Source organism: Dipodomys ordii, unplaced genomic scaffold (assembly GCF_000151885.1).
Source record: "Dipodomys ordii isolate 6190 unplaced genomic scaffold, Dord_2.0 Scaffold3, whole genome shotgun sequence".
Lineage (NCBI taxonomy): Eukaryota > Metazoa > Chordata > Mammalia > Rodentia > Heteromyidae > Dipodomys > Dipodomys ordii.
This window is the reverse complement of record NW_012267219.1, coordinates 35622012-35638887: the sequence shown is the minus strand read 5'-3', so window position 1 is coordinate 35638887 and position 16876 is coordinate 35622012. Positions and strand designations below refer to the sequence as shown.

At 45.2% G+C, this 16876-nt stretch overlaps 1 protein-coding gene across 2 annotated transcripts in view; it reads right to left on the bottom strand.

The window, feature by feature from the left end:
- Positions 1-16876, bottom strand: part of Chst11 (carbohydrate (chondroitin 4) sulfotransferase 11) — a 201645-nt gene that overhangs the window by 90826 nt on the left and 93943 nt on the right. For both annotated transcript variants that reach the window (XM_013022721.1, XM_013022714.1), the window contains exon 2: positions 4008-4093. In XM_013022721.1, the coding sequence (XP_012878175.1) occupies positions 4008-4093 (86 nt within the window). The remainder of the gene's footprint in view (positions 1-4007; positions 4094-16876) is intronic.

The window sequence follows — 16876 nt, the reverse complement described above, 5'->3', positions numbered from 1 at the left end:
GTCCACTGGTCCCCAGGGGCCTGAGGAAGTCTTCAGATGGCTGACTTGGCCCTGCCTGGTTGGACATCCAGGGTACATCACTCAACAAATGCACATGCTAAAGAAAGACTGAGGCCTGGCAGGGCTGAACCACATAGTGATGCTATGAAGACTTCAGGAAAACCACAAGAAGCCCAGGAGGTGGGCGAGGTAGGAGCACAAGACGTCTCACCCTCGCTGGCATTTAAGGGCAATTATGCCCTATTAATGGCTGACGGTGAAGCTCTGCCCCGAGAGTCTGAGCTGAGTCCGGGAAGCCCACAGATGTTCTTGGCCCACAAATATACAGTTGGCATCTCCTGAACTTTGGGTGACTCGAAGCCAGCTGATCTGATGGGCAATTATGGTTTATTTTAGGTCCAGGAAGACAACAGAGAACCGGGAAAATTATAAGACATCTGAGTGCAGTTTTGCTAAGAATATCAACTACAAAGTCAGAGGGTTTTTTTTTTTTGTCTTTAAAATCCAATTGTTGTTTAAATGGTGGGAGGTTCGTTGGGCACTAAAATAAGACAACCCTAGACACTAGAATCAGAGTATAGCCCGTTTTCCTGAGGAAGGGATAATTCCTGCCACCACTGTTGTTAATGACAGCAAGATCATCGTGGGTTTGTAGCTTTGATGAAGCTCAAGCCTCTTCCTTAGTAGCTCTCCGTGGCTTGGATATAACATTATCAGCCTCGGTCTCCCGCCTCATCCACACACCATTGCTCTGGGCTTACAGCTTGGCTGGTAGGAAAACATGAGACACGGAAGCCCAGCCCAATCAGCTGCAAAGTCTGTAAATTATCTGGTGGACACAAGTCTCACTCCCACTCTACCTATCTCCCTCCTCCCTTCTCAACTCCCCCGCCCACCCCAGGCCTGGACAGCTTCTCCAAAGAGTACCACTTAAGGAGTTTGCGTGGGAATGGAACATAATCGCCGCTTGTAAAGGAAGCCAGCCCCTGGTGGGGGCGGGGGAGGGGAGAATATCCTGAGACAACATCCCGAGGAAATGGGGCAAGATTCCTGCACAGACACAATTTCCCTGGGCTAGACACCATGCTCAAGATGTCCTTGAACAAGGGTAGTCACTCAGTGACTCACCCACCCACGCCTGCAGTGACTCGCAGTGCTGCCTCTCCAGCCCCACCTGCCCTCCCCAAGTTCTAGGCCAGTGTGAAATGAGCCTTTCACCCAAACAACACTCAAGCCACCACAAGGGGGAAAGCGATCTCTACCCAGGAGGGGTCTCCCTCTCCTCTGACTGGATTACAAAGATACCCAGCAGGGTCTACCTAGCCCTACCACTTCTGCACACTGCCCAGGGGCAGATAACAATGTAAGCCACACAGAAGGCTGACCACAGGCCCTGAGCACTCTTTCATGCCTATGTTCATGCTTGGAGCCCAGTGGCATTCAGTAAGCACTTGTCATAGCAAACAGGCCAACCAGGAGGGCACAAACTCTGCACATGTCACCATGTGTTCGTGCAGGGTGGGTATTATTTGTACTACGTGATAAATGGAGGGACAAGAAGCTCAGAGGGTTTGTGCAGCCAGCTCATAGGCACATAGCTGGGAAATGACGCGGGGCTTCTACTCCAGGTCTGACCTTCTAATATCACAGCCACCCTCCTGGTTATAAAAATGACAAATTACCCTCACGTAGCCCTTGACACATCAGAATTATTTTATCCTCCCAACATTCCAGAGAGATTCTCTGTTGGGGGGAAAAAAAGTCTTTTTTACTCATCATGTTTTCCAGGCTGTATAGCTAGACAGACGTGAAGAAAGAACTCGAACCTAGACTTTCACCTTTCAAATAGTCACAAGCTTGTTGAGAGGAGGGAACCTTGCACTGACCAAGCTTTGTATGAGGTGTTGGGGATACAATGGTAACCAGGACAGTCTCTGGACTTTCAGGCAGAAGAGGAAGCTGTGTCAGCAATAGCCAGGACATCCTAAATTGCCTGTAACATAGGATATCAGCAATGAGGGAGTGGTTTACATCCGAATGGTCTTTATGTGCTTTGCCCTGCCTGCCAAAGACCCTATGTATAATCAAAGGCCGGGGCTGCCTCGGTCAGCACAGCATTACTCCAATAGCCAAGTGAAGGAATCAGCTTAGGCACCATCAAAGGATGGATAGATATAGACACAGCAGAGTTTTACTAAGCCACTAAGAATAAAACTACATCGTCTGCTGGGAAACAGATGAAACTGGAGATCTTCATGTTAAGTGAAATAAGCCAGGCTCACAGAGACAAGTACCACATGTCTTCTCTCACTTGTAGAAGCTAGGAGGAAATAAAACTATAAAACAAAACAACCGAAGTCATGAAAGTAAAAGAGAGACTGCCAGAGATTATAATCAAGGGGTGAATATGATCCACTGTGTTATAAGCATATATTGAAATGTCAAGATAAAAAATACCTCTCTATATACAAACTAATAAACACCAAATTTTACAAAAAAAGTATTACCAGAAAAAAAGGAAATGGCTGTCTCCTGGAGATGAGGATACAGAAGACCAGGAGACACCCCCATACAAGTTAGGGTACTTGGGCACCAAATTCCCTGCTGAGCGAGCCCAGAACCCAGCAGAAGAAGCCTGTAGCAGTATTAATTGCCATACCTAGAGCTCCAAGACAGAGCAGTGACAGGAGAGTCCCTCTACCACTCACAACTCAGAAGGGAGTGCAGGTGAGATGTAGGAATAAGAAGGTTCTTTTGCAAAAGCTTTAAGAATTCAGCACCAGTGAAGCCCAAACTCACCTACCAGACACCATGGGCCCCAGAAGTATAAAATTAAGAATTCAGTCCAAACTGATGTCCAGAGACTCTGGCCTTTAGGCTGCTCCAGCAGTTTCTTACTATCCCACACCCCTTCTCAGAAGCTACTGAAGGTCAGTTGATTTCGCTGATGTTGCCACTGAGCAAGCCTTAGCATAAGGTACTAATTATGGCCCCTGCAAATGGACCAGCCCTGGAGCCTTCCCATCAAGACCCATAGGCCACCGAGGCCTTTGCCATGGTGACCAGACCTCCAAACTTTGCTTCTTAATCTCCATGCGGAACACATTCTCTACATTGGAGCCGCTCTTGCTGCAAGAGGACCTCTTTACATCATCAACAACACAGATGTCACATTTGCCACCTCCCTAAGCCAACAAGTCAGGGTGACTGTGACAATCAGTTGGCAAAAGTCACCCAACACAAGGGGATCTTGCCAAACTGGTGAAGAAAAGTACACTTCTCAGGTGTCAGTGACTTGACGAATCCTACGTGCAACTGGTGAATGCCAGATTTACCCATCTGCAGGCCTTCTTTGGAGGTGCAGGAGGAGGTTCTTCATAGCTTGGCTGAGGCCTCAAGTCAAGAGCTCCATTTCTGGGGCCTGCAATGTCTATGTCTCCAAGGTTTGAACCCTGGGTAGGTACAAAAGTACAGTCCGGCACTAACCCCTCTATAACTCTAATTCTAAAATTCTCTGCTAGAGTTTCAGAATGTTCTACAGGTTGACTGCCCCTTTATCCAAAAGAAACAGAAATGTTTCAGATAGTAAACTTTTAATTATTTTAGAAAATTTGCATATGAATAATGAGGAATTCACTTGTGCTTCATATGCACATTCTGAAGGTCATTTTCTAGAATGTTTTCACTGCATCAGCATTGCGGCTATGACCGATCAGTGATGTCAGGGTGTGTTAGTTTCTATTTGAGGGGCCATTTTGATTCTCAAAAAAGTTTGGGCTTAGAAGGATTTTGGGTTGGGAGTTTTCCAATTAGGAATGCTCAACCCATCTAACAGAAAGGGGAGTCAACAAGTAACCACTGACAGTAAAATGCCAAGAAAGAGAAGAGATTTTAACCCCCCTCCCCAACAAATGCACCTTTGGAGTTTTTCAGCATAGCTCCCTCACCCTCAAACTGACATGTGCCAACAGAGAGAGCCGCACAAGCACAGGCGTCTGGGGTCTTACCTGGATGGGGTTGTAGAGTTCCTGCAGAGGACTTCGTGACCCCTTTCTGCAGCAGACGTCCACACCGAATGGATTCCTCCTCATAACTAAGGGAAGAAAGTAAAACTGATCAGAAATGAGCGAAACACAAGTGTCTTGTCTGACAAAGAAAAGGGCATCCAAGGAGCAAAGAAGCAATAGGGAGGAAGAAGAAAGACTTTAGCTTTGCTTCGAGCAAGGCAGATCCTCAGGGCTATTTTTTGATCCAACGGCAGGCAGTGATTCACCCCAAGGTTCTAAACTGTGCTAAAGAACGCTCCCCAGCAAGTCTGCAAGGAAACACAACCGCATTTACAGTTCTCTGAAATGAAAGACATTGTCAAGATCACTCCAAGAGAGCAAGTTCAACCACACACTGGGCTGGCTAATGGACAGTCTTCATTGCTTAGCAACGGGGACAAGGTCTGAGAACATCATTAGGTGATGGTGTCTGTGTGAACTTGACAGAGAGTATTACGCAAATCTGGGTAGTACAACTCTAGCCTATTGGTGTAGTCAAGAGATAAGTAAACACTAGATACAGGAGGTAGCTGCTGGTATAAGATGAAAAGACTTTCACAGTTAACATTTTTTTAATAAATAGAAAGAGTATATTGTCAAATAATGATAAGCATGAAGTAAATACACAGTAAATACATGTAGTCATTTACCATCATTATCAAGTTCCCTATCTGTGCATAATTGCACATGTGATGCTTTTATTCAATTGGCAGCACAGTGGGTATGTTTACGCCAGCATCACAACACACACACACACACACACACACACACACACATGAGCACTATCATTGTGCTATGACATCTCAGTGAATGTGACGCACATCACGAGGCGATAGGACTTTTTTGGCTCTATTATATAACCTTGCCTGGTCAGATGTTGACTGGATCACCATAATGCAGAGTATGGCTGAGTTTGTGTGTGTGTGTGTGTGTGTGTGTGTGTATACGCGTGCGCGCGCACGCACCAGTATTGGGACTTGTGCTAAAGCCAGAAGCTCTGAAGTTAGTCTGAAGTCAGTAACAATGAGCAGTCATTCACAACAGCAGATGTGATGCCTATAGACATCCAGGTGAACCGACTCCTGCTAGACAAGTCCCCCTTGGCTTATCTCTTGAATCCCCATGGTGGCTCCTTGAAAGGAAACATAGTCTGATCCAGGAGACAGGAGGCCCCATTTCCTTTCTCCTTCTCCTCCACTTCCAAGGGTGGGGCTGGCACACTTCTGGAAAGAGCCAGATGGTACTTGGTCTTGGCCATGGTGGGGTCAAACAGCTACCACCAACACAGCAGAGCGTGACAATGGAGCACCCATAAAACTTCATGTCCAGGCAGTGCACACTAGATCTTTGTGTGTCAAGAACTCTTTTTCTTCCTCTTTGGATTTTTTGTTTTTCCAATTGCTTAACAAAAATGGACAGTGGACTGGATTTGACCCCACTAGTAAGTATTTGCCATCCACTGCCCTGGAGAAGCGAGATCACAGCCCCTAAAACCCAATCACAGCCTGTGAATCCGGCAGCCTGGCGGGGGGGGGGAAGGGATTGAGGACAATCCATAGAAGCCACTAAACTTTGATTAGGTTATCCAGAAAAACACTGACTTTTTGTTCTTGAGGAAGGGGGAAAAAATCTACCTTGTGTTTTTCTTTCATTTATTACTTCATTTTTCATTTCCACCAAAAAGGAGGCAAATGGTCACACGCATGAACGTTGCCCTTGGTGTACAATGACACAGCAACACTTTGGGAGAGAAAAAAAAAGCAGCCATAAAATGTGTAAAATTATGCCCACGCCATTCCAGATTAATCTCTCCCCAGGGCAGCACACAGACTCATCGAGACCAGGGCTGTGGGACCGCCAGAGAGGACCCCGCTGCGGATCTATTATAAGTCTGCTTTTATGGCGGGCAGTATTATTTAATTGGTTTATTTTTCTAACACGAGGCCTTTAAGATGCTCTGACTGTGTGAGGCCTGTAGCCTGGACCCTTTGCCTCCAGCCCTGCCTGTGATTTCATGGGGTTAGGTGCAAAATAACTTCAGCACCCCAGGCTACAAAAGTAGCAGGGCCTTGTGTGCTTTTTATGAGAATGAGAGCCATCCTGCTGTGTGTGGAGGGCTTCTGTGTGTGGCAATTCGGGGGGGGGGGTGGTCCAGCCTTCCCACAGCAGAGGACCCACAGTTAACAGATCACTGTTCCAAGCCCTGCCCCCCGCCCCCCAACGAGAGTCAATGTATGATCAAGGAGAGTAGGTAGAAGCAGGCAATCAAGACTCAAATATGGCTGATGCTGCCAAGGGTCCCCTCCCCATTCTTTTTAGTTCAGCCAGCCGGGGATTCAGCCCCTGGATCATAAGCCAGCCCTGCCCACCAGGGTTTGACAATCAGGTTAGGACACTCACGAACAGGTCCACCAACTTGATGGGGAAGAGGAGCAAGAGTAAAGCGATTCTAGGAAGAGATATCCACCCCCACTACACACACACACACACACACACACACAATAAATAAATAAATAACCAAATCCTTGCAGCTTTTCGATGGGTTCTACTCACTTGCTGCATTGGTGAGCTTGTTTAAATGACAGTTTTGAGGCTCCATGCCTGCAGCTGGCATTTTGTTAGATCATCAGGAAGGGCCCCCAAACTGCTTTTGGGTAAGATGAGCCCCCCCACATCACATTCACCACCACCACCACACAAGAGGCAGAGAGACAAGTCATATTCCAGAGTAAATAACTTTTCCTCAGCCTGCCTCCACTTAACCCTAAAGACACCATGGCATTTGAAATGAGAGCCAGGGAATGCCTCCTTATTCTGGTGTTGGGTGAGGGAACAGATATAGATGCCCCCTCAAAAGCCAAACGCAAGTGTACCACCACAGGGCATAAGGTCTTATGGTCACATTTGACTCTTGAGCTAATCACATCCAAATGGTAAGAATAAGGGCCACTGTGCCACCTGGGAGACTTGGGAAGGGTTGGCAATAGTAGTTGCCCCTTGGTGGATACAGGGGAGAGGTCCTGGGACCCTTGGGGGGGCACATAGTCCACGGCCCCTTGTATAAATGGCAGCACACCATCACTGTTTCACTGGTTCCTGATTTATCATTCCTAATGCCACGTAAAGTTCTGTAAATCATTATTCCATTGGATTTTTTAGGGACTGGTGGTGACTGGCAAGAACAAACATCTGCACATGTCTGGGTGCTGTCTCTTAGCTTTTTCTGCTCAACGATGGTACACTACCACTTGAGCCACACCTCTGTTTCCAGCTTTTGGATAGCTAAGGGATAAGAGTCTCAGGAACTTTCTTCTCCTGGCTGGCTTTGAACCTTCATCCTCAGATGTTAGCCTCCTGAGGAGCTAGGATGACAAGCCTGAGCCATCAGTGCCTGGCTATTGATGTGCTTTTTTTGTTTTTAATAGTCTCAGACTGCAATCAGTTGAATGTAAGGCAGTGGTGCACACCGGCACCTTGGCTTACATCAACATTTAAGTGCCACATGTCTCCACAGCTTCTTCCTGGCTTGAGATCTGGTTGGTTGGACACAGCTAAGACAGGTGATTCAATAACAAATATACCTCCAAACCCAGGGGCACAGGACTCAACAAGGTACAGTGGGAAAAGAGTCAATTAATAACTATTATAACCATTCATCCATTCATTCAAGGGATTTTCAAGTGCCTTCGGTGTGCATTCATCCATTTATCCATTCAAGGAATTTTCCAGTGCCTCCGGTGTGCTGGTGCCTTGCCAGGTACTGGGCACATAGATTCTGTCTCCTCAGGTTATTTTCACTTGTCAGAAAGGTTTATGAATAACCTGGAATTTCATACTGCCTGTGAGACCATCAGCATGCAGGTTGTTTCTGGCTATGTATGCCTGTGGCATTGTGGTGATTTTTTTTTTTTGCCTTTGAAAATGAAATGTCTGATGATCAAAAGCCCTAAGAAATCAGTCCCCAAGGACATCCAGCCGTGACCATCTGCCATCTACTACCATGAGTTTTATTTAGTTACAAATCCTGCTTTCCTCCTTTCCATGCTCACTGGAATTAAGCACAGCCCTTAAGAATCTAATTGGGCCCCTTCACAGCATGATTCATCAGACCCAGGAAGAGCCCTGTACCAGCCAAGAAACATCCAATGAAACCCAAATGAAAGCCCATCCTCGTGTGCTGGTTTCTCTGGGAGGGAGGCAATGTTGTTTTGTGGATCCCAGTCTGTTCCCTGAGAAGAAGAGGTGGGCAGTGAGCTCAGAGCCAGGGAATTGGCCCAGCTCATTCTCTAACTCTACCACAACCACTGGCACAGTTAATTCAGATCTGAAGACCTCCCCTGGCGGCAGCCGAGGTGTTGTGGGGGTGGGGCAGGGGGAGAACCTGCCTTCCACAAATTTCACAAAACCAGAGAGAGATGCAAAATATCTCCAGCCCCTCAACTGACAGAAGCACCTCAAAAGGCTCACCCATGTGCCTGGCACTCCAGCATCATTAACACAGCCAGGGCCAGGAGTCAGGTCTTATCAAAACATTAAAAGTACACAATAAGCATGAGAAAAAACAAGTCCTGAGAATCTACCCCTTGGTGCCTGATGCTTGACCTAATACTAGCCCAATTTTCACTCCAGTTCTGTTCATCTCCATAAAACCCTTTAAGTGAGATGTAATATTTACTCACTTTTTTTTGGGGGGGGTGTCGGTCATGGGGCTTGAACTCTGGGTCTGGGCACTGTCCCTGAGCTCTTCAGCTCAAGGCTAACGCTTGAACCACTTGAACCACAGCGCCACTTCCAGTTTTCTGGTGGTTTATTGGTGTCAAGGAGTTTCCTGCCCGGGCTGGCTTTGAACCACGATCCTCAGATCTCTGCCTCCTGAGAAGCTAGGATTGCAGGTGTGAGCTACCAGCGCAAACTTTTACTCACATTTTACAACTGAGGAAACTGAAGCACAGTAACTTATCCAGTCTCACAGCCAACAAACGGAAGAGGAAATAGCAAATTCAAACCGTGTCTTCTACTACCTTGCCAACCTGCTCTAAAGTCAGGAGTGACGTGCTGTCACTTCACTCAGCATTCAGAGTGCCCTCTTCTTGCCTAAGTCACCCACGATCCATGGGCCTCCTTCCTCCCCCTAGCAAAACACCTCATTTGCAGCTGACTTGAAACACTTTCCAAATCAGACTTTTCTAAGAGCCAGGGCGGGCCTGATTCCTCAACTACTCCATGCTCTGGGTGCAGAACAGCAGCATATTTCCAGATGTTTCCTCCAGATGTGCACAGTCCTGTCAGTGCTCCAGTGTGGTGTGGTCCTGCCAATGTGTCAAAACAGGGCAGTGCTGGATTCAGTCTTTCCAAGTAATTCCCTGCTCTCTCTGAGGGAATCATTCTGCTTTGTACCAGGGGACCCACAGCCTACTCCCAGAAGTCAGGAAGTTACAGCTGTCACTCATCCCTTTCCAAGAACACTGGGTTAAAACTCAGGAAACCAATCAACCTGGTTTGCAAAGGACCAAGATCTCTAACACTTGGACTTTGTGCTGCCAAAGAGCCAGCAAAGTGCCAAGCTAGAGTTGTCAGCCAATAGAGCCTTTGGAAGCTAAGGTCAACTCAAATGGATTCCAATCCCACTCTATTCCATTCACAGCCTGAGATTTGAGATAAAGAGGCCCCAACTTCTTCTGCAAGTGAGCCAAGACGTCTGATAGCAATGATGGCTGTATTCCAAAGTGGGGTGGGAATTAAATGAAAATGTTTAAAAAAAATGGTCTGGTGCTTGGTCCCCCAAAACTCTCTGTGTGAAATATCACAGGACTGGATCTCACCCCTAGCTTGTCTCAGTAACAGGGGCTTCGGGTGGAAGTTCTCTCAGGAAGGATCAGCTCGGCAGTCCAGATACCACCAAGTACCTGTGGAGGCACCTGCATCTCCCCCACCCCAGGAGCAAGGGTACTTCTGCAGGATCTTCTGTCTTCTCCATGGCCACCATCTTTTGAAATCAAAGCAATATGTCAGGAAGGCAGGAAAATGGAAAGGAGACAGGGAGAGAGGCGGGGCCTGGAAGCTCTAAGGCATTTCTCCATCACTGATGAGCATTGTGGAGACAGTTATTCCTAAGCAGCACCCACAAAAGTGGTAGGTAACAGAAGTAAAAGTCTTCAGAAAACAACATCTGTGGTTAGTTCGTACAAAAGTTTAAAAGTACCGGTCACTTATACCTCTGCGAAGTTTCATTACATCTCCAAGACTCTGCTGGGCACTTTGAGTCCACAGTGGAGAGGCTATATCTAGGCCATGCATCCTACCCTGACCATGGGTGTTCAGAGGGCCATGTGGAGCCTAGTGAAAGGGTGACTGAGACTAGGCCAAGGCACCTTCAATTCTTTAATTCTTAAAGAACTGAGTCACAAGAAAGAACAGACTGGCAGAATGTAAGGGGAGGCACAGAAATGGAAGGACAAAGGGTGAACAAATGCAGCAGTGGACACTTGGTTGAAAATGAACTAGACAACTTATGGGTGGGGATGGGAGGGAAAAACTGGGAAAGAGCGAGGGAAGGGGTGATGTTGTCCAAAAAGATATGTACTCTTTACCTGACTTATGTAACTGTAACCCCTCTCTGTACATCATCTTTATAACAACAATTTAAAAAAATTAAATAAGGACTGGCAGTCAGCCTGGGTCTCTGCAGACAGGAAGGAAATACACTAGAGTTTTTGTTTGGTTTAGTTTTTGTTGATGTTGTTGTGTATATGTGCGTGCGTGCGTGCGTGCGTGTGCGTGTGCGTGTGTGTGTGTGTGTGTGTGTGTGTGTGTGCGTACTGGTATTGGGGCTTGTACTCACAGCCTGGGCACTGTGCCTTAGTTTTTTTCACTAAAGGCAGCCACTCATCACTTTGTTTTGAGGGTCCCAGTCCTGGAGCTTGAACTCCAGGCCTGGGTGCTGTCCCTGAGCCTCTTTGTACTCGGGACTAGCACTCTTCCACTTGAGCCACAGGGCTACTTCCAGCTTTTTCTGAATCGTTTGTTAGAGGTATGAGTCTCACGGGCTTTCCTGCCCAGGCTGGCTTTGAACCACGATCCTCATGTCAGCCACATGAGTAATAGGATTATAGGCATGAGCCATCAGTGCCCAGCTCTACTCTACCACTTGAGCCAGGCCTCTAGTTTTAGCTTTTTGCTAATTAACTGAAGAGTCTCAAACTTTTCTGCTCAGGCTGGCTTTGAACTGCAATCTTCAGATTTCAGCTTCCTGAGAATTACAGGTGTGAGTCACCAGCATGTAGCAGGTTTTGCTTTTTTTTTTTTTCTTAAGGCATTTCTAGGATGGAGTTCAGCCACACAATGCATTCCCACTGCTGTGCAAATATCATCACTGTGTAGTTCTAGAACTTTCCCATCCTCTCAGATGGAACCTCTACCCTTCAAACAACCTCTCACTTCCCTCCCCCAGCCTATAATGACATCCTGGTACTTTCTGCCTCTGTGAAACTGGCCTAAGTTATTCATACAAGAGGAGCCATCTGGCATTTGTCCTGTCATGACCAATTGTGTCATGAAGTGTATTGTCTTTGATCTTCATTTGTGTAGTGGGGCATGTCAGAATTGTAGCTCGTGGTGTGGATTCGCCACCATATTGATCCGCTTGTCCATCAATGGAGCACATGTACTGTTCACCTCGCAACACCGCCACGAAGGTGAGTGTGCAGAGACACTGAAACACACGTGGCCCATGGTGAGGCCCAAAGGCTGCTAGGCAAGTAGGTTGGCTGTGGCCTCCTGCTATGTTCCAAGGATAATATATGGCCACTGCACTGTGGCCATCTAGAACAGAGCCTGATAGCTCTCTCATACCAATCCTTGCACTCCCCACCTCCCACCCATGAGCCTGAAGGACAGGCAAGGGAGTGGTGAGAATAAACAGTCACCCTGCAGAGGCCATCTTCAGGGCAAGGTCGTGTGTACCAGGCAGCCAGTGACTAGTCTCTGGCTTCACAAGCTCTACTCGGTCCAGAGGGAAAGGTGTCATGCCAAAGAGACTGACACAGAACGGGACCCACAGAACGGCTTGGAAAAGTGATCCTACAATTGTTTGCGTTGCCAGATTTTTACCTTTAAAACTCAGGGTGATTTCAAATGAAGCGGAGAAAGAATGTGAAACAGGAAACTAGAGATGCAGAAAGTCCATCAGTGGCTACTTAAGGTCAGGGACAGGAAAAGGGAGTGACGGTAAATGGACAAGGGTTTCTTTCTAGAACATTCTAAAATTAGGCTGTGGTCGTGTTTGTACAACTCCGTAAATAGGCCCCAGTTCATCGATTGCTACACATAAAATGGGTGTTTTACACATAGAATAAAATCTCAATAAGCTTATTTTTTAAAAAAGTACATGATTTTTTTGCCAGATTAATATTATCAAGAAGATTTTGACCTATTTGAGTAGATCCACCTTGCAATGTCAATATGAAAGACTTGAATGAACTATCTTTTGACTACAGATTATTTTTAAATTTCATGGCTTATATATGATATAAGAGTAAGGAATCGGATTTCTAAGCTTGAAGTATTTTATATCAATTAGATATTTATGAAATCAGGCAACAAGTATTCAAAAGAGACTTTAGAGCGATCAAGTTTTAAATGAAATTTAAATTATGAAAGGACAGGTTTGTTAAAGGCTAAATATGAATACTAAGATTGTTCATGTATAAAAGATCAATACTAAGATTGTTAAAATTAGGAAAGCTAGTGTTTGTAGGAGGCTTTTCTGTAAATAAATGTCACTTTGAATGACATGGAAAAGCTCACATAAACAGAATTCATAGCACACCAGGTACTTTTGGACTGGTTGTAGGGTGGGAGTCATGAGCTAGCCACCATACTTACCAGCTACCAGACCTCAACACAGACTCTCCCTCCCCCATGCCCTGCCCCCCATCCATCTCTGAAAACCCAGGCAATGGCAGAATATTATTGCAGAGAAGATTAAAACAGAGAAACTAACATTAGCAATGAACCTAGGAAGGCCCTGACCTGTTACATTTTTCCATTCACTTGAGTAAAAACAAAACAGACAACCCTGCAATCACTCTTTGTCCACCTCAATAAGCAGCTATAGACACCCGCGGGGCAACTCCCATATAGCGGCTTTCCCCCTATGCTGCAGGGCTTCACTCTGTCCCCTGTGGTTCCCTCCCTCCCCCTCCCCCCCCCCCCCCCCCCCCCGCCCCGTCCCCTTAGCAATTGAATTTGCAGGGCTGCAGATAACATGCCAACATTCTTTCTTCCCAGTGTCTGGTGATTCAAGTCTGACTTTCCAACTTGGACACGTGGCTGTCTGCCTCTGGGGTTCCCCACGCTCAGATACAGAGTGACACAGCTGGGTGGGGGAGGGGAAGGAAGGGAGGAGTACGGAAAGTGGTGCAAGTCACTGGGACTGTAGTTACTTGTGCATGGCAGAGTAGGAGCCCCCAAACCGGCCTCTCTAGGACCACAGAGAGCCTGCCCAGGACCCTGTACGCTTAGCCACTCTGTGCCAAGCTACTCTGCCTCACCAGACAAGTCTCTTGAACACACAGTCTCTTTGAAGGCTCTGGGAATTGTCATGTACCCTTAACCTCTTTCAAGGCCACCTAGGAAAACTCTGAGCCACCTTGGGCTGTTTTCCCTCCCTACCCCCCCCCATTCTAGAAGATGATAAGGGACCTAGGTAGGACCGTGGTTTCACTTCCAAATTCAATATGTACCCAAAACATCAGAATATGGCCTTGTTTGGAAGCAGGGTTGTTTTTGCAAATATAATTATAGCTAAATTAGTTCATGAGTTCATACTAGATTAGTTTTCCCTAAATCCCATGACTGGTATCTTCTAAGAGGAGGAGAAAACACAGACACACTGGGGAAAAGGCCTATGACATGAAGTCAGAAGCAAAGTAGGAAGGACATAACTACAAGCCAAGGGTCACCAGGATTGACAGGGTTAGGCAGGAACCAGAGGAAGAAAGGATCCTCCCTGAAGAAAGCTTCAAATGGGATGCTGGAGGCGTGACTCAGGTAGACAATGAGCCAAAGTGTTAGAAACCAAGTTTGCGTTCTGCTCTTGGCCAAAAAAGAAAGAAGAAAGGAAGAAAAGAAAGAAGGAAGGGAAGAGAAAAAAGGGGAAAGGAAAGATGGAAAGGGGAGGGGGAGGAGAGGGGAGAGGAGAGGGGAGGAGTGGGGAGAAGAGGTGAGGGGAGAAGAAGGGAGGGGAGAAGAAGGGAGGGGAGGAAAGGGGAAGGAAGGGGGGAGGGGAGGAGAGGGAAGGGGAGGGAAGGGAAGGGAAGGGAGTTTCAAATGAAACCAAGCCCAGTCCAAACATTGATTTGGGACTTAGACCTTCCAGAACTATAGAAAAATGAATTATTACTGTTCTCAGCCACCAAGTTTGTGGTAATTTGTTGTAACAAATTAATACACAAAGGTTTACAACCTAGGTAGCCTTGACAAGGCCAATCAATCTCTTGATGTCTGTCAGTTCCTTTAGCTCAAAGATGAGGACAAGATGCTCATCTAGTAGGAGAACCAAATAAAATTCTCCATGTCAAGTAGTGAGAGCAATAAATACTCAATAAGAGACAGTTACTATTCCTGTATATTCCTATTACTATATCCACTACCATGTGATTCTAGCTACTTCTCTCTCCCAAGAGAGAGCCTCAAAAACTTCTAATCCAACTCAAAACCTCTCTGTTATAAGCATAATATATACACAGCAGCCTGTGGCATTAAATTATCTCACCAACTGGACAAGAGTTCATGATGAACAATAAAGGTGCTTTTAGTTGTTGTTTTTCCTTTCTTTTCTTTTGTTTTCAAAGTCCTTTTCTGCATCTACTGAGATGGTTGTATGACTTTTGTCCTTTATTTTGGGTGCTATATCATTTATTGATGTGCACGTGTTGAGCTATCTTTGCATTCCTGGAATGAAACCAACTTGATTGTGGTGTCTGATTTTTTCAACATGCTGTTGAGTTTTGTTTGCAAGTGTTTTTCACTTTTTTAGTTGTCATTGGTCATAAGGCTTGATTTCAGGACCTGAATACTGTTCCTGAGCATTTCTACTCAAGACTATCACTCTATCACTTTGAGCCACAGCTCCACTTCCAGTTTTAGGGTGATGAGTTGGAGATAAGTCTCACAAACTTTCCTTCCTGGACTGGCTTTGAACCATGATCCTCAGATCTCAGTCTGTTGAGTAGTTAAGATTACAGGCATGATTTTATTGAAAGTGTTTGCACCTGTGTTTATCAAGGACATATTCTATAATTTTTTTTCTTATATTCTTATCTAGTTTTGACATAAAGGTTATACTAGCTTAAAACAGTGAATTTGATAGTCTTTCTTCCCTTTTTATTTTATGGAATAGTTTGAAGAGGCTTGGTATTAATTTACATTTAAAGTGTGAGTAAAATTCAGCAGGGAATCTATCTGGTCCTGGGCTTTTCTTCATTGATTATTCAATTTGTTTGTTAAAGGTATGGTTGGGTTGTAATAACTAGTATATGTCTGGGAGAAGTAGAAAAGGTCAAAAGCTATGTACATATGACCAGATAAGATGAAGTTAGGTGAAATGAACCCCAAGATAGGGATATACGTGTTTTTTTTTTCTTGCTTGCTTGTTTCTAATGTATTTATAAAGTACCATGTGATTTTTTTTTGTTGCTTTGTATGTTCCTCCCCCACGGTATAACCCCTGTTTTCACTGTATTTGATGTAGGTATAATTTGGGGAGGGGAAGGAAAAAATAAAATGTTTAAATAGGGATACAGGGTGACCCATTGTAACAATGAGATGTACAAGACACTATGTTGAAAAATGAGCTTTACAATTTAGGCTGGTGGCAGGGGAAAGTGTAGTTGTAGAGGTGGGAAGGAAAGGATGGTAGGGGAAAAACAGAGGAGGAGGCAGCAATGCTTGATAAGAAATGTACTCATTACCTTGCTCATGTAACTGTAACCCCACTGTATAGTATTTTTACAATAAAAAACTTACTAAAAGGATATGTTTGAATCAATTTTGGTATGTCTTATACACATAGAAATTTCTCCATTTTGTCTATATGTCCCAGTTTATGAAAATACAAATTTTCCAAGTACTCCCTAATGATCCTCCTGGGTTTCATTGGTGTGTGTTCTGAAACCTCCTTTCTCTTCGCTAGTTTTATTAATTTGGGTCCTATCCTTCTGACAGGGCCATTGTACTGTGTGTCTATCTTTTCTTCTGAGTCAAGAGATGGTAGAGAGCGAATCCATGAGGCATACTCACAGTTATAAAAAGCAGCCACCCAACGACCCACACCCATATTTTCATTTCTATGCTTAGATGAGTTAAAAATGGGGAATTATCTTTTTAATTGTTCATTTGTACTATGTTCTTCTGGCATGTTTCTGGCACAGGATGTCAACAGAGAGAACACTGATTTTTAAAAACATGCCCATATGCACAACGTCCCTGGAGCCAGGAAGATGTTTACACCCTTCAAATCTAGCCAGTTCACTTTCGGGAGATTACACCACGGGAATAATTCAACAGAAAGAGAAAGATTTGTGTGCAAAGATGATTACTATAGCATTTCTCAGCTAATGATTAAAAACTGGAAAGACTAAGCTATCCAAGGTTATAGGGACAACTTCATAAATCATAGTTCACTTAGGAACATTGTAAATAGATCATGACATACTAATGAGTTAAAAAAATGCTACCATTTAAAAAAGTCATCATGAAAAGACATGGAAATGGGGGTTGGGACAGGAAAATTACAAATGCAAAGTCAAGGATATCATCTACCTAAACAG